General features: G+C 52.1%; 1 protein-coding gene across 2 annotated transcripts in view; it reads left to right on the top strand.

The window, feature by feature from the left end:
- PTPN11 (protein tyrosine phosphatase non-receptor type 11) overlaps positions 1–18,112 on the top strand; it is a 63,588-nt gene that overhangs the window by 32,892 nt on the left and 12,584 nt on the right. The window contains exons 7-11 of one of the 2 annotated variants that reach the window (XM_037052140.1): positions 5,999–6,095; positions 8,843–8,922; positions 9,047–9,205; positions 13,905–14,036; positions 17,327–17,493. In XM_037052140.1, coding sequence (XP_036908035.1) covers positions 5,999–6,095; positions 8,843–8,922; positions 9,047–9,205; positions 13,905–14,036; positions 17,327–17,493 — 635 coding nt within the window. The remainder of the gene's footprint in view (positions 1–5,998; positions 6,096–8,842; positions 8,923–9,046; positions 9,206–13,904; positions 14,037–17,326; positions 17,494–18,112) is intronic. The other variant, XM_037052141.1, reaches the window with a different exon arrangement.

Raw genomic sequence — 18,112 nt, forward strand, 5'->3', positions numbered from 1 at the left:
TCAATCCGCAGAGCTACACCATCCAGGGTCTGGCTTCCTTTCTTAAATCGCAGCCAAGTAAATCCTTCACCTGCTTCTTCCAGAAACTCACACCACTTAATTAATCTCATGTTTAACAATGGATTTGTCCTGCACCTTTGGCTGCCGTTTCCTGTGTCACAGCCTGTCCCCTCCCCTCCAGGGACCATGCCTTTTAATTTCCTTTTCTGCTTATCCTCCACCTTGCTGGAGGAAGGAGACCACTTGGCTTACAGCAAGCACTCGGAAGGGACTGAATTGGGGATTAGTTTTGCTCCTGACCACTTGGCACCTTCCCTGTGATGAGAGTTTCCAGCTGCTCCTTCCTCCCTGGATGGGAAGGGGCCGTGGACCAGGGCAGGACAGGCTGCCCCACAATCACCGCAGAGAAGTGGTGACAGGCCGGGTGGGGGGTGGTGGGAGGGGGCGCTTTCACTGAGCGCCTGCTTGCGATCCCGTCCCCCCTGCAGAGTTTGCAGTAAAGAGGCCAAGTGAGCAGGACAGTGTCCCTCTGCACAGAGACATACGCCACAGGGAAACAGAAGCGTATTCAGCTCTGGCAGAGGGCTGGGTTGGCACCCGCCCAGGCGGTTACCGCTGTCTCGGTGATTATTCAGGCGCCCAGACCAGAGAGGCCATCTGCTTGACAGCCCTCCCCAGCTCCCCTGCTCTCCTTCAGGAGGCCACGGCCCCTGGCTCAGGGCTGGAGGTGGGGCACAGGGCGGGAGCAGGAGCTTTTACATTTTTATGTATTATCAGTTTGTGTACGGAAACCTTCTGCTGATATTCTCAGACACCCAAACGCAGAGCAAACAGTATGAACCTCCTTTCCCCCCAACACCCAGCTTTAACCCTCCGACCTGTTACTGTGGTTTCCTCTGGCTCCAGGCCCTCCCCTGCCCAGTCCTGCATGAACGCCCTTGCAGCTTTCAGACAGGGCTTTGCCAACCTGGGCGGGGACGGGCTGGGGGCGTGGTTCTCTTTGGTCGTCACAGCACCAAGGATGTCACTACTGGCATTTTGGCTGGCAGGGGTCTGGGGGTGGGGGTGGAAGGGGTGGTTCTGCACGGTGAATACTGGTCCCATCCACAGTCAGCCGTGCTGCTGGGGTCTCCCAGTGTGCCACGCAGATCAGGGGCTTTGATTGACTTTCTCTTGATGCACTTTCTGGGGGTTCACCCATCCATGCAAACCTTTGAGCCGTACTGCAGGGAAAAACAGGGTGTCTTGAGCCTGTGTCCCGGCTTTATATAGTCCTGTTTGCTCTCGTCCCAGCCTTATCATTGATGGACGCACAGTGACATTCAGCCTGACAGGCCCTTGTCAGCTTTCGGTGCCCCAGGGGCTGCCAGAGAGAAGGAGGCCGTGGAAGGCACACCACGGAAGGCATGCAGCCTCCTGGGGCAGGGCTTGCCGGGCATTGCCTGCCGCCTGCAGCCACCAGCCTGGTGCTGGGGAGGAAGCACGCGGTGCAGGCGGTTGCTGATTCTCCCGCCTGCGGTTGGGGAGCCTGACACGGCAGAGCTGGAAAGTCACAACTTCCGAGTTCTTTTTATTTCCAGCGTCACTCGAGCTGGATGGCAGCCTTTCACTGCGGGAAATGAAATGTGTTCGTGCAACTTGGGCCCCAGGCGCAGATGAGAATGGGCTCCTGGGCCCGGAGGAAGGAGCTGAGGGGGAGACACACGGTTAGTCATTATTAATCTGTGACAGCTGCCAGCCCCAGGCACTTCGCACCTGACTGTGCCTGGGACTCAGGGGCTCTGTGCCTTTCTGGAAGACTCGGGGCCTGCAGGCATGTCTCGATTATGTGCTGTTCAAATCCCAAATCCATGTGGAAGAGGCAATGGGGACCTTAATGAGGGATGAGGGCAGCTTCTGGCTGGCCTGGGACTCTGAATTGAGTTTGGCTAAGTGTTTGTATGTGAGGTGATTTTCCGTGGCACCCCATTCCAGTAGGTAAGGTGGAATTGGCTGGTGAGAAAGGTGCTCTTTTTTAACCCTTATCCTGGCCTCTTGAGGAGGCTTGGAGGCGGTTTCGGTGAAGTGTGAATGCGTCTTTAACATCTGCCTCTAACGCCTACCAGGGCCCCTTTTCACAAAGCCCCAGGCGAGCTGCAGCACCGAGGCAGAATTTGAGGCAGAATTTGAGGCAGAATTTGTTCGCAGCATATTCCCTTCTCTGGTTGCCTTCTATATATGGCAAGCGGTAGAGATTTTCCTGTGTGTGAGTAATAGTTTCCTTTTGAAATACACTTTATGAAAAGGAAAGAGAGGAGGCGAATTTAAACAAACAATTGATGGAACAGGTAGGTGGTGTGTGCCAAGGTGGCAGACACCTTGAAGCTGCTTCCCAGGTGACTGAAGACTGGGAAGTGCCCTGGTATTTTTCCCACAGTACTCTTCCTCTCCACTGAAGCCCAGGTCAGCGGAGCCAGGGTGGGATTCTAAGTGTGGGCCTGGAGTCCGGAGGCCAGAACTGGTGCCGACCTGTGGTTCGTCTCCCCGCTCCCTCCCTCCCGGTTTCTCATTTGCTTATTCAGCAAGCACATTGTGAGTGCCTACCATGCACCCAGTGCTCTGCCAATGGTGGGCACCGCAAGGTGGTCCCTGCTCTGTGGAGGAGACAGATTGGCAAAACATTGGGGGGGGAGTTCAGTGTCACAGGTGTACTCCTGGAAGGTGTCGGGCAAAGTGGTTTTTAGTACTGGATGTGACTGACACTGTGTTAAGAAGCAAGTTGCTCTCAGTGACCACCAGTTCGCCCTGGGGGTGGGGGTGGGCCCACATCCCTGGAAGGATATCTCAGAAGGACCATTAAGTTGCTTACCGCCCAAGTTGCTCACAGCTCTTAACAAGCACCTGCCACTTGGCTACAAGCCACCTGTGTTCCCAATAACTACACACACATGTATGTATGTATATATATGTGTATACACACATACATACATACCAAGCCCTCATTCTCTTTTGAGTGGGGAGGTCCACAGTCTTGCTGCTGCCCAAGATGCTGTAAGTTCCCATAATAAACTGTTTCATCCTGAAGGTGTCAGCATCTCTCTCTGGTCGCTCAGCCCTGTCCTCCTCCGAGGATCAGTCCTGGGACACCTCGGGAGATTTTCCCAGCAGGGAAGGTCCTGTAGACGGCGCACTAAGTAAGTAATGATCACATGGCACAGGGAGGTCGTGCTCCAGCCTATGGAGTGGGTCAGGAGAGCTACCCGGAGGAGGAGGTATTCGAGGTGGGTCTTAAGGAATAAGTGAACCGTAACTACGTATAGGTGTTCCAGCAGAGAAAGGGAGTTCTAGGCAGATGGGGTAGCATGTTCAAGAGCAGGAAAGCCTGAAGAAACGGGGAGTTCAAGGCCCTTATGTGTATCTGGTGTGGCTGGCGTACAGAGAGCGTGTCTCCAACTCCTGCGTGTGTATGAGTTACATGGAAATCCTGCTGAAGGCAGACTGAGTGGGCTGACCTGGGGCAGGACCTGCGCCTCCGTGTCTGAGTAGCTCCCAGGTGACGCTGCTGCCGCTGGTCTCCTGACCACGCCCGGGAGCAGCTGGGCGTAATGCTCACGGAGCAGCAACGATTGAACAGCAGTAGCCCAAGTCGCTTACGTGCTTCCTTGTACGCCAGGCCCAGGTTTGCCCCTCACAGAGCAATCTCGGTTAACTCGTGCACCGGCCCTAGGGGGTAGGTAATTAGGGTCATCCTCTCTGTACACTTGAGGAAACTGAGGAACAGGCAGGCTGGTAACTTGGCGAAGCAGGAGCTCACGCTAGAGGGGGGCCTGCGTGAACTCAGAAGACCAGGCTTTTTGAGTTGTTCTGAAAAGCCTTGGCTTGGTCTGAGGGCAGAGGGAGAAACTGAAGGGGGTCCCACAGGGAGGGCCTGGGTGACACGCACCTTTCCTAGCAGTGGCTCTGGTCACATGCGCTCCACAAGTGAAGTGTCGCATGCAGTTGGCTTCTCCCATGAGCACGCCCTAGCTGTCCTGCCCGGTTTGCTTTGAATCCAGCTGCAAACTATCCCTCAGTTGTAGCTTTTGTTGTTAGTGTCGTTTTTCTTGGGTGATTTTTAAGTGATTGAGTCAGTTCATAGTATTTGGACTTTTCGAACTTCACCTTAATGCCTAAAAATCGAGACTGAACCTCCTTCTTAATGACACAGCAAGTAACTGCTCAGTAAAATGGCCCACAGTTCACAGGATCTGCCGGCTTGGAGAAGGCAAATGACTTTAATTAATCTCCACTCATTTAAAAGAATTGGAATGACCGTTTTCATTGTGAGAGTTCTGTGCGCATTGCATTTTACCTCTTCCCAGGTGTCAGCCAGCTGAACACTTTCGTTATGAGCTGCGTGCCAAGGCTGAATGTTGCGTCTGGAAACTGCGGGTCGGGTGGCAGTTTAAACTCCTGACTTTCACACCTGCCTATGAAACTCAGATAAATGAAATGGAAATAATGGGGCTGCAGTGTGAGGAAATACTGACTCTCGGTTCTTGTAGAAATCTTTAAGAGAGAACCATTTTGGCATTTATTTATTACACGCACACACACATTTTTCATTTTCGCCTGCCTCTCACTTTCTGGGTTTGCCCATTGTGACTTCCCGTTACAGATTAGGCTTATTTGAAATGAGCGCCCCTCGAAGAGGCCCTTTTTTGCAATTTTGAAAATGAAACCTACCCCTTCAAAGTGCTTCAGCCTGGCCTGTCCACCTTCCTGCCTGTTCCGGCAGCTGGCTCTTCTCCCCACTTCCCCACGTCCCCTCTTCCGTCGGGGCCAGTCCCCTCGTGGCCACCTGCTCCAGCCTCTTCTCTGCTGGCTCTCCAGCCCCCCCTGCCCTGCGGAGGCGCTCTTCCTGACCACTCGCCTCAAGGACCCGAGATCTCCTCTTCGCTTCCTGGCTGCGGGGACCTGGGGGGGTGGGCGGGCAAGTGCCTGCGTGGACGCAGGCTGGCTACCCGTGGCGGTGACATGGGTTTCTGGCACAGGAGGACTTTAAGGAAGCCTTGCCCACAAAGCTCGCATGCCTGCGGCCCAGTCCCCACACCACTTCCACTGCCCTCTGGGATCCGGGTTCGACTGCTGGCGTATGTGCGGCCTGCTCTGAGTTAAGCGGTGGTAAAAGGAGGCAGGCCATAAACTCCTCAAGAACCAGGATCGCGTCTGTTATTTGTGTACTCTGAACCCATACCCACCGGCTTTCTTCTCTTAACATTAAATTGTGTGGGGGGGTGGATAACATTGATTAATAAGAAATTGCAGGTCTGCAGCCTTATACTGTGATACCTGTATGCTCTGTTGTGTGCTCACCACCCAAGTCTGGGCTCCTGTCGTTACATGTTTGGTTCTCTTCACCCTGTTCGTCCTCCTCCTGGCTTTCATTCATAATAATTGTTACTGTAAAATACTTCTCTTTTTATAAATACTTACTCATTGTAGAAAATTGAAGCAAAAAAAAGGTGAAAGAATGGAGGAGGAGGGAGAGAGGAAGAGGAGGAGGAACAGAAGAAAAAGCCTTCTTAACCGTATCAACCGGAATAAAAGCCCCATGACTTTGGCGGGGGGTGGGGGGGCACACAGCGTTCTACCACGTCCTGCGTGCAAATGCAGACGTACGGCTTGCATCATACACTCTTTGGCCGGGTTGAGCTTTTCACTTGACACGTACTCTGATTATGTTTCCAAGGCGTGAAATAGTCTCCCAGACCATCTTTTCGATGGCTGCAGAAAGTTCTTTTGTGTGCAGGAACAGTGGTATTATTTGGGCAGCTGTTTCCTGTGGGACACGTATGTCGTTTCTGATGTTTTGCCCGTGCGGGTGCAGTGTGAACCGGAGCGCTCTCCTGGCTGTGGCACAGGCCTGTGACTGTTTCCCAGGACGAATTCCTAAAACAGTGCCCGGGCCAGGCTTGTATTTTGTGTCATTTTTTAAAAGCGTTGAAGCATAATTGTGTTTGCTTTTGCTTCTCTCCAGACACTACAGCAGCAGGAGTGCAAACTTCTCTATAGCCGAAAAGAGGGCCAGAGGCAAGAGAATAAAAACAAAAACAGATACAAAAACATCCTGCCCTGTAAGTATCAATACGCTCCGCAGTCACAGTCGCTGCAGAGATTGTGGTTCCCAGCATCCCTGTGACTGTTTCTGAAGGCCCCGTGCCCTTCTCAGCAGATCCGAGGCGTTGGCCTCTTTTAATTGCGAGCAGTTTCCAAAATAATCAACTGTGATAGGGACTGACGGCCTCATTCGCAGAGTTCCTGCGATGCTGATTACTGAGTGAAATTGCCTCTAGGAAGTTTTGAGTGTGGCTGTTTCCATCTGTTAATTAATTTTGCCAGCCTCAGAGTGATCATCTCAAGGCTTGCCGTCTCCCATGTCAGACCGCACCAGGAGCCTCAGGGGTCCCGGGCTCGTGTCCTTGCTCTGGAGTGCCTGGCTCTGGGGTCTCGCGAAAGCCATGCCTCCTCTCTGAGCTTCTGTTCCCTCATCTGGGGAACAGATGGGCTCTAACAACTGTTCCGCTCCCTGGTGCTGGGAGCTCAGGTGCCTGGGGATTCACAGCCATGCTGCTCAGAAGGAGCACCCCCACCCACACCCAGAGGCTGAACCCCGGGTAGAACCCAAGGCGAACCACGGGGAAAAGGGGCCCAGGAGGATGTAGGCCTTGGACGGGGACCCCAGAAGTGGCACTGAACAGTTGTCACAGCTCTCCTCCCCTGAGGGCACATCCGAATCGCATGCACACCTGATTGGTGTCGTTACAGACTGTTTTACTCGGTTGTAAGTAGGAGTAGGGGGGAGAACCAGTCCCAGAGCCCCCAAAGTCACTGCTGTGGTGTCGTGCTCTCCGTCGCGGGGCGCCAGAGTGGCCACGTCGGGGGAGCACAGTGGGGAAGGAAAGGGGCTCCTTGCCCACTCCTCTTACTTTATGTCCTGGGTTTAAAATGAAAAGGGAAAACTTAAGTCTGATGTGCAGATTGTTGGCAGTGCGTGCACAAAGTATTTACCCAACTTAAAAATAAGGCATGTTTGTGTATCTAATTGTACGTACGGGTTTATATTGCAGTGTCCAGACACTGTGTTACTGAAGTTTATTGGGGCGCATGATGGGATTTGGAGAGCATTGCTCTGTTGCGTCAGGTCAGAGCCACGTGGTCAGACTGCGTAAACCCATCTGTGTGTGCAGCAGTCCTTCACTTTTTGTGCATAGATGCACACGTACCTGGTGTACACGTGTGTCACATCCACGTGGATTATCTGCGATGTGCGTAGGTCAGGATGGGAGAGCGTGCAGGCATGTATAACACTGAGAAAGGGCAGTCAGTGGGCTCAGCAGGGAGTCAGTTTGAGCCACAGCGCGGTCCTGATGACCTTGGGGAAGCCTCATCCTTCTCATGTCCAAGTTTTCATTTCCGCTCAGGGTGCCTCGTGGTGTGCATCCGGGAGATGCAGGGGTGTGGGAGAAGGCGAAGGGACATGGTGTGCGGTGCCCACGTCCCCTGTGGCTGCCTTTCCCTCCCTCAGAGACCCAGTGACACTTCTCTGATTGGCAGCGTCTTGCTTTCAAACTGGGGAACATTATTATTATTATTATTATTTTTTAAACATTTTGTTTATTTATTTTTAGAGGGGAAGGGAAGGAGGAAGAGAAACATCAATGTATGGTTGCTTCTTGTGCATCCCCTGCTGGGAATTGGCCCCTGCGGGGAACTGGCCTGCAACCCAGGCATGTGCCCTGACTGGGAATCGAACCACGATCCTCTGGTTCGCAGGCCCGCGCTCAATCCACTGAGAACATTATTATTTTTACTTTAATTATTGTTCAAATACAGTTTTCTGTCTTTTACTCCCATCCCAGCCCCCCCCCCAGTGCTCCCCACCTCCCTCCCATTTCCACCCATGGAACATTATTTTTTGAGACATACAACTATGTTACTACTTCCACTGTAAAATGCGTTTCTTAGGGTAGGGCACTCAGGTTTGTACGCCAGTTACACAGAATTGGGGCAGTGGATACATCAGAATCTTGTTCTCTAGATACTCTAGTTCCTTCTGCTTCATTAGAAACCCTTTTTATGGTGGAAAATGTCACACGTGGTCACAAGCAGATGGAATAAAGCCCGCGTTCCCTTCCCCCAGAGATGATAATTGTCAGCTCGTGCCCGGGCTTGTCCCCTCTGCGCTCTGTCCACTTCTCTCTCCCCAAATTCCGACTACTGTGAAGCAAATCTCGGGCATTATGTCATTTATGTGTACTTTATTCTTCCTTTAAAAAAAAAGCCCTACTTAAACATTGTTTTTAAAGTTTATTTATTTATTTTTAGAGAGAGTAGAGGGAGAAAGAAAGAGAGGCAGAGAGACATCACTGTGTGAGAAAACGTTGGTGGGTTGCTTCTGGGCCCACAACCCAGGCATGTCCCCCGGCTGGGAATCCAACTGGCGACCCTTTGATCCACAGACCGGTGCTCCGACCACTGGCCACACCAGCCAGGGCTAAAAAAATAATTTTAGGTTCACTAGAAGTTGTAAACATATATCAAAGGTGTCGCACCCTCACCCAGCTTCTCCCGATGACCATACCCTGCATTTGCATAGCACACAGGCAGCCAGCAGGAGGGTGCTTTGTTCTTCTTACGGGTCGCGTGCTGGGGTGTCCCGCGGTGATGAGGCTATTATTGTGCTCACTCAGGATTTAATTTCTCATGTGGTTCTATCACTAAATGAACCCAACTTGGACTAGGTTGAGGATGAACTGATGCGGACCACTGTGCCCTGAGAGGGTCTGGGTATTTTTGTGACTGTTGTCTCTTTTCCTTCCAGTCGATCACACCAGGGTTGTCCTACATGATGGCGATCCCAACGAGCCTGTTTCTGATTACATCAACGCAAACATCATCATGGTAAACTGAGCTTTTCCCAGTGTCCTCTGACCACACGTCGCTAGCCTGTTTCTTAGTTTAAATCCTCTCCTGTGTCCTGAAAGCAACTTCTAAATGTTTGGCGTTTTTCCTCCTCAATTTCTAGCCTGAATTCGAAACCAAGTGCAACAATTCAAAGCCCAAAAAGAGTTATATCGCCACACAAGGCTGTCTGCAAAATACGGTGAATGACTTTTGGCGGATGGTGTTTCAGGAGAATTCCCGAGTGATTGTCATGACGACGAAGGAAGTGGAGAGAGGAAAGGTATAGCACACACTCTTCTGATCAGATATTTTAAAATTATTGCTCACATCAGGTGGACCATGTCAGGAATGGAATAAACAAATTAAGCTTAAGCTAACCGACCCTCTGGGAAAAAGGGGGTTGAAGAGATTTGATGATGGCGTGCCTTGGTGTAGCATTCTTCGGGTTTCTTCTCCTGGGGGTTCACTGAGCTGCTCAGATCTGTGGATGCATTTTCGTTTTCAAATTTAGATAATGTTTACTGTTTCTTTAAATATGTACCCTGACCCCACCCTGTCCTGGGACACTAATTGTGCATATATTAGGCTGTTTGAAGGTGTCCTACAGCTCACTGAGCCTTTGATCTTCTTTTTTTTTCAGTTCTCCTTCTTTCCTTCTGTGTTTCATTTTGGAGAGTTTCTTCGGCAGTGCATAATTATCTTAGTCCTGCTCAGTGTGTCTTTCATTCAGACTTTGTCCTGTTCATCTCTAGACGTTTCATTAGAGTCTGTGTAATATCTTCGATGTCTTTTCCACATGCGCATCATTCCCTGTACCTGTGAACACGTGGCATACATGTACAATAACTTTTAATGCCCGTGAGACTAGTCCTGTTTCATGTGTCACTTCATGTTTCCAGTTTTTCAGCTGTTGAAGGTGGAAGGGTAAATCTGGCCCTATTACTGTTTTAGCTAGAAGCAGTGGTCAGAAAGGGTGTATAGGACGGCCTGTCTAGTACTTCCCAGTGAATAGGGGACCAGTAAATCAGTGTGATTTCTGGGGTCATGTACACTGTACTTACCATGACTCTTAAGCATTTAAAAATTAATTTGACTTACATGAACAGTGGGTTCCTAAAAATAGTCAAACGCAGTTAAGTTTGAAGTTGCCTTCGTCACCTCTTGTTCACCCATTTTAGTCCCCTCCTCCAACATACATGCTGTTTGGTGTGTGTTACTCTACACTCTTGTCTTGGCATATTAGATGGATTACTATAGGCATTACATGCCTGCAGAAGGTATCTGGCCCCATAATATGAAAAAGAGACATTTACTGAAGATACAAAAAACCTTGTACAATGGTGCCTCAATCCCCTTCAAATTAGTCCCCTTGACACCTCATAGGGTTCTCCCAGTCCCCATCAGCTGCCCTGTTGTATTTCCCTGAATCTCATTGACCGTCTGAAATCTCTTCCCTTTCAAAGGTGATTTTAGTTTTGGGAAAAGGCAGAAGTTGCAGGGTGCCACATCTGAGCTGTAGGGGGCGCTGAGTCACCTGGGTCATTTAATGTTTTGCCAAAAACCCCTGCCTGAGACGTGACACATGAGTGGTTGCATTGTTTTGAAGCTACGAATCACCAGTAGCCCATAGCCATGGCCTTGTGAATCATCCAAATAGTTTCCACAGGGGAATCTTCAAGCTTGACACAAAATCCAATGCAGAGTCCTTGCTCTGTTTGCTCAGTCCTTTTGAATGCGACATCACACAGTCCACATGCTCACTCAACGGCACCCACTGCCCCCGTGACTAGGACAGGGAAGTCGTCAGTGTTCACACATGCGCATTCCAGTGCACTCTCCGTGGCTGCCAGGTTACGTTGATGTTGTGCAAACCATTCTCGCTGTCTTAACAATGGCTGGCCTTTTTCTGGACAAGCCTCGTATACTCCTTTACATGTATGTGTGTACTCACAGAAGTACATAGTACTGTTTTCTGAAAACTGGAGTAGGGAATAGTGGTTTCATACAGTAACTCCATAGTGCATCTTGGGTTTTCTTCCCTACTGTGTTCTAACTTCATTAATACATGTTGGTCCATCTCAGGGCAATTGCGTGGTATCTTGTGGTACATACGTATCATAATTTATTTACCATTATGCACTGGGCATTGAAGTGTTTCCGTTTTTGCCTTCGTGAACAGTGCTGAAGTGAACAGCCTTGTTCTTCCTTTTGTGTCCGTGGGGTGAGTGTTTCTCTGGGACAGATGTTAAGGATTGAGAGGTCACAGCGAGCGCCTGTGGTGAACGGACGCAAGTTCTGCCGGACCGCCTTCCAGAGTGGTGGTCCCGGTGTCGCTCCCGCTGCCCCTGCAGCTGCGTGTGCCTGGTGCCCACCTCCCCGCGCTCTTCTCCACTCTGCAGGTGTTTAGAGATTGTGACAGCCACACTCACAGAGAAGCACACAGATCTCAGTGAGTGAGAGCTCTGTGTGCTATCCCAGAGTGAGCCTATCCACACGGGTTTTATTTTTTTTCAATACAGAAAAGTTCTGTGTTTTTGTTTGTATTCCGGTCAGAGTGCTATTTTAGATGTACTTGCATTGGCTTCTATAAAGCGGTCGTGCACGTGAGTTGACCGCAGACAGGGGGGCGGTTTGGGATTTTAGCCGCCCTGCTTTTCTCACCGCTGCGAAGGGCGGTGTGGCCCCGTGAGGTTTTCCTGTTGTCCCGGTAGCTGCTACACTTCCGCACACCCTGCGGCCTGGTCAGGTCGTTGTGAAGCAAAGGTCACCTGCAGTGACAGTGGTTGTTCAGACACCTTCCTAGTTCCCGCCTCAGGTGAGTGTCACCTGCCCTGAGGATGGAGAGGACATCAGCACCCTCTGGCCCGTGTGCCGCCTGGCGGCAGGTAGCGGAGGCCGCCTGTTTCTCAGAGCACTCGGGGGCCGTGGAGATGGGGGGCTGTGGCCCTGCAGAGGACTCGGGCGGGTCCGCTTTCAGAAGAGCTGCCAGGAGCTCCGAGAACAGTCGCACGTGGGGCCGCACCGCGCGGCCCCACCTCCTCGCCCCAGTGCCTGCCTTCCCGCTCCTCCCCCTCACCCTGTGGGTGCAGGGGCTGACGTGGGGGCCCGTCCTCTCTGCAGGCCTTTCCGACACCCTGTCTGTCAGTGTCGCCCCGCCCTCCGCACGGAATAAAAACCACACTCTGGATTCCCGTGCATCCCTGGGCTTTAAAAGCTAAAGTGTTAGCCCTCACAGTTCAGATTTTTTTCTCGTTGTTAAGGTTTACCTCAGAGTGTGGAAAAGCGGGAGGCAGCCTGCAGGAGTTTCCAGCTGTTCAAAGGCAGCTAAAACGTCTTTTGAGTTGTGGTCTGATTTTGTGGTCTCTGAGTCACAGCGGCCCTCGGAATTGATTGGCCAGTAACAACAGCCTTGAGTGCAACTATTATTAAAAGTGTTTATTTGGAGCCCTGGCTGGTGTAGCTCAGTGGGTTGAGGGCAGGCCTGCGAACCAGAGGATCATGGTTCGATTCCCCATTGGGGCACATGCCTGGGTTGCAGGCCAGTTCCCAGCAGGGGACACATGAGAGGCAGCCATACATTGATATTTCTCTCCCTCTCTCCCTCCCTTCCTCTCTAAAGATAAATAAGATCTTTTTTAAAAAGTGTTTATTTGGAGAAAAATATGTATGTATTACATCCGTCACAGGGTATTTGGATCTACAAAACACTGCAGGGGAAGCTGAATTCAAAACACTAAACACTGCCCTGGCTGGTGTAGCTCAGTGGATTGAGCACGGGCCTGCGAACCACACGATTGCGGTTCAATTCCCAATCAGGGCACATGCCTGGGTTGCGGGCTAGTTCCCAGCAGGGGACCCGTGAGAGGCAACCATACATTGATATTTCTCTCCTTCTCTTCCCCTTTAAAGATAAATAAATAAAATCTTTAAGACAAACAAACAAAAAAACACTAAACACTGAAAGACCCCCAAGCTGTGCTAAGCAGAAAAGTCACACCGTGCATGAAATTCTTCTGTTCAACTTTTCTGCTCCCACGGTTTCCTTTTCTTTCAATTGACCATGGACTATGGGGCTAGTCTGCAGCTGCTCTTTTACTCCTTGTTTTATAACCGGGGATTTCTCTGTCTTCCTTACATACAAGGAGGTTTTCTTTTGCTGCGATTGGTGTCTCGGTTGTGAAAAGGGAGTTGCATTGGTGACCGCACTCAGAAAAAAACCAAAACACAAAATCGTTCTTTGCCCAGGACACGTCGCCACGTGCCTGCAGACGGGTCTCTCACTGAGCGGAACATCTCCCTCTTCGGCAGCATGGGTGATTTCTCTTGGTGCCATGCTTCCCCGCTGCCTGCTCTGGAGCTGACAGCGCTCTCATGCGTGGCGTCCCCAGGCACCCAGTTAGGTGGAGGCGCCGTGCAGTAGGTAGCAGATGGATCTGGATCTAGAAAAAGCAGCTGGTTCAAAACCCCATCGGCTGCCTTTCTGTGCTGGAGGTATTCGCACTTGGGTTAGATAAGGCGCGGAGTCCTCCCACGCTGGGGGAGACGAACCAGACTGTCTGGCCTGTTAGGCAGCCCGTCCACCTCCGGAGTCCTTGCTTGCCTTCCCTGCCAAGTGACTGGCAGGTCTGTAGAATTGAAAACGCAGTGGTTGCTAGACAGCGCCCTCTACCTGGTCGTTCGCTCTCTTCGCATCATTGATTCTTTGGAAGTAAATAAACACGCACGGACTCTCCTTCGACTTGTGTGTTAATCGGGCAACTTTGCACAGGTGGCTTTCTCTCCCTGCTTCTCCCTGCTCCTCCAAGCACCTGTGTTTAAAATTTGAACTCTCCTTTTCTTTGGAAATCCCTCAGTTCAGTGTAGGGCCTTTTAACATGTTAGTGGTCGCTAAGCAAGCCTTGAACACTTGCTTTCTGCTGGTTTAGGCTTTTCTTTCAGGGTTCACAGGTGTTAACTGTCTCTTTTCTGATCCCTTCCAGAGCAAATGTGTCAAGTACTGGCCTGATGAGTACGCTCTGAAGGAATACGGGGTCATGCGTGTTAGGAACGTCAAAGAAAGCGCCGCCCATGACTACACCTTACGGGAACTTAAACTTTCCAAGGTTGGACAAGTAAGTATATTGTCGTACTTTAGACTTTGGTAACTGTTCGTGGTGTGCAGCCACCAGCATCACACAGGCACTCACGTTTGCGTACATTCGTCCACTCGCTTGCTCGCTTCTTGGTTCGGCAGCCCTTCACCGGGTGCCTGCGGTGTGCCTGCGGTGTGCCAGGGACTCCCGAGGCACTGCTGGCGCGTTGCTGATGCACAGCCTCTGCCCTCACAGAGCCCTGGGACACAGAAGGTGAAAACCTAAAGGACCAGCTAAGCTTTCTGATTGTGTTGTCTGCAATGGTGTGCTAGTGAGTAACTGGGTACTTGAGATGGAGTAGACAGGGAGGGCCTCTCGGAGGAAGTGTCCTTTGAGCTGCGACCTGAAGGTAGAGGAGCCAGGCATCCAGAACATCAGGAGAAGAGGGTCCCAAGCAGAGGGAGCAGTCAGTGCAAAGGCCCTGAGGCCTAGGTAGTGATCACATTCCATAGCCTGAGATCCTAACTGCATGTAGTTCAGGTTCGTCCCTAACTTTCGGTTTGGCGACTAACTTTACAGAGCACCGTTAGATTGGGATGCATTTAATTTTATGATTAGAGGGGGGCTTTCTTACTCAAGGCCTTTGGGGACACAAAGATGAATAAAGCAGCCTTTGTCTTCAAGGAATCATTGTACCATCACGTAGCAGCCAGAAGCCACGTACGCAAATAGCCATGCTCCAGAGGAGACACAGGCTCTCCCTCCCATCTGAAGTGCCACAGCCTTGCCAAGGCTGGGCTTCTTCCAGATACGGCGCCAGGGAGACAGCCCTGGGAAGAGGCTGGGCCCTCAAGGCTGAGGATTTCTTAGGAGAAGGGGGCCTCCTGGGTGGAGTGTCATTGTGAGCCAGGGCACTGATGTGCAGGCTGCAGGGAAGTGGGGTTTATGAGGGGAAAGGCCAGTGGGGAATCTGGGGAATAAACTTATGTTGAGACGGGTTGGGACCAAGTCGGGATGAGTCTTACCACCATGTTGAGAAATGTGAACTTTACCTGTTAGCACAGAACCCGTTGTTCTTGAGCCAAGTGAACACGCGCAGAAGCGAGTGCCAGGAAGGTGTCCGAGAGCTGGGGGAGCAGGGAGAGAGGTCAGCACGGGGAACCCCGATGGCCAGAGTCCTGTCCGGGACCTCTGCAGTGGTCTGTGTCTCAGGGCCTCCTCTCCAAGCATCCCGGAGACCCCAGCAGTTGTTTTGAGTGTTTGTTTTCCTTCTCACATTTTGTTAAAATGCCAGAATAAACTCTGGAAGAAGAGCCACGGATGAGAGAGATGCCTTGGCGTGCAGTCTGGAGGGCGAGGGGTAGTTCGGCCGTTATTGGAGGATGAGGAGAGACTGAAGACGTCGTGGGGCCGTGGGCCTGGGCAGACGGTGGGGCTTCGGGAGTCAGAAGAGCGGGAAGAAGGTGTGTGAGATGGAGAGCTCAGACTCTGCGGGCAGACGGTGGCAGGGTGGTGGCAGGTGGGGAGGAAGAGGGCCAGCCAGTCACATCGGGGAGTCACACAGGAGGCGATTTGGTGGTGGTGTGAATGGAGGTGAGGGCAGTGTGGATCTGAGGAGCAAGGGAGGACAAAGAATGACCTGTTGGACGTGTCAAGTTCAAGATGCCTTTGAGACAGTTGGAGGGAAGATGCCTGGGAGGCGGGGATGGAGACTGGATGGGGAGGGGAGCTGAGATCCCGAACATCGTGGATGGGTCGGTTTGGGCCGGTGGAGGGGTATTGCGGCTGTGGCCCTGGCTGCTGTGGGTAGTGGGGCTGAAACGGATTTCCTCTGGGCTTTGTCAGCACGGGGAAAGGCCGTCAACTGACATTCGAATAAGAAGAGATGCATTATTGGAGGAAAGTGGGAAGAGTACGAAGTGGTGATTGTGTAGAATAGTAATTTCATTGCCGAGAAACCCAGTAAGCTTCTGGGGGGTGCTGAGGCCCCACTGAGGTGATGAACACGCATATTTAGGGATGCAGGTCACCTGGTCGTGTGCACACCCTGCTTCGTTCCTCTGGTGCAAACCAGAGACGGACGGTGGGTAGTTGGGTCCATCCAGGCTTGGGGCTTTTCCCAGCGTCACAGTGCATGGGGACTGTGGTACATGATGGAAAGGATGGCCAGGACAGTGTGGGGAGTCTGAGCTGGGGGGAGGGGGCGGCGGGGTGTGTGTGAAGGGGGTGGGGGCTGGAGGAGGGGCTCAGGGGGTGGGGGTGAGGCTAAAATGAGCTGGGAACCTCTGAGCTTGTGGCCCAGGGTGGGACGCTGGGACCTCTGATGTCATTGGTCGGGAGTGGGCGGTTCTCCTGATGGTGGGGAGAGAGAGGGCAGGTTCAGTCTGTCACATGTGCCCCTTTCAGTTTGCTGGATGACCCTCAACCAACTGAGCCACCCTGGCCAGGGTTCTCTCTGCTTTTTTTAAAACCCCCTTTTAAAATGTTTCTTAGCTCGGATTGTCTCCAGATGCATAGGAAAGAGGATGTGGTGATGAATAGTGCTGCTCAACCACCTAACCTGGCTGTGCCCGGAACACAGTGCTTTTGGGTCTTCCTCAGCCCTGGGACCCTTGTTGGTCTTTATCAGTGATCAGCGTCCTCAGAGGACCCTGCGTGCCGAGTCTCTGCCCGTCTGCAGGGCGGCGGCTGCGTGTTTATGGCTACCGTTTAATCCTCACAGTGGTACTGTGAGAGAGAGGTTCTTATTCCTGCTGCCACAGGAGGAATGGAGGCCTAGAGATCTCCAGGCGCCACAGTGAGTGTGCAGGCCAGGATGTGGGCCTCAGTGCAGCCGTCCGACGGCAGAGCATGTCTTCCTGCCTGCTCTGTACTCAGCGGAAGTTTCCAGTATCTCAATACTTCCCTGAACGTGTGTGGCTCAGGAGGGGAGGAGGTCTGGGTACAAAAGGACAAAGAGGAACGAGTAACTTGAGGGAATACCCATCTTCTCACCCAGGGGGAGGAGAGCCCCGGGTCCCAGAGGCCTCCTGGCCTCCTAGTTTGAGCAGCCCGTGGACTTGGAGGATCAGGAACATTGCCCGCCACTGGTGGTTCAGAGTCGGTTCGGGCTGGAGTTCCCCGAGGAACACATTGCTGTCCTGGCCGTCTGGGTTCGTACCTTGGCAGATCCTAAAGGAGAAGTGGTCCAGCAACGCGGAGGAGGACCTCTGAAGGGAGCGTGGGGGCCTTTGTGTCGGCCAGCCCCCTCAGCTCACCTAGGCTCCGAGAGCGAAGCCAGGCGGTGCCTCAGTCCCTTGATTTATTTAATTCTGTTCTGGTTTTTCTTGGCTCTACTCCAGGGCAATACGGAGAGAACCGTCTGGCAATACCACTTTCGGACCTGGCCGGACCACGGCGTGCCCAGTGATCCCGGGGGCGTGCTGGACTTCCTGGAGGAGGTGCACCACAAGCAGGAGAGCATCGTGGATGCGGGCCCAGTGGTGGTTCACTGCAGGTGACCAGCCCTCGCGCCCCCTGGCCCCGGCCTGTCCGTCTCCAGACGCCCAGGGCTGCTTCTGACTTCCCCACCCCAAATCCGGCTGGGGGAAACTTCGTCTCTGTGTGAGGCCTGGATGCACTGCACTGAGGCGCACTTTGACCCCAAAGTGTATTTTTCATCGATCCTACAGGCCTGCCAGGGTCCTGGGGGTGGCAGGACAGGGGCTGGTGAACATTGTCCTTATTTGCAAGGGGCTCCTAGTCTGGTAACATTTGCTTGGTTTCCTTTTTCAATAGTGTAATTCAGAGGTCATCATTTTTATTGGGAGCCTAGTCAGTTCTACCACAGAAATGAGGCATGTTTTTCCCCAACAATACACTTATTTGCTTAAAAGATTAGGACCACTGCCCACCCTCTGGAAGCTAGTCCTGTGGCCTCCGCCCCACAGTGTGCAGGCTGCAGGTGCCCAGGATTGGGGTTCCCAGTCATACTGGGGAAAGCTTGGCTTTTTAAGTCTTTCATGTGTTGGGCAAGTAGATGTGTACGACGCTTTATTTGTTCAGTTTTTTAAAAGCTGCCACGTATTGAGCACCTGCTCTGGGCCCAGTGTTTTTCACGCACGACTCACGTCTGA

This window comes from Sturnira hondurensis, unplaced genomic scaffold (assembly GCF_014824575.4).
Source record: "Sturnira hondurensis isolate 20B ecotype Veracruz unplaced genomic scaffold, ASM1482457v3 Scaffold0007406, whole genome shotgun sequence".
NCBI lineage: Eukaryota > Metazoa > Chordata > Mammalia > Chiroptera > Phyllostomidae > Sturnira > Sturnira hondurensis.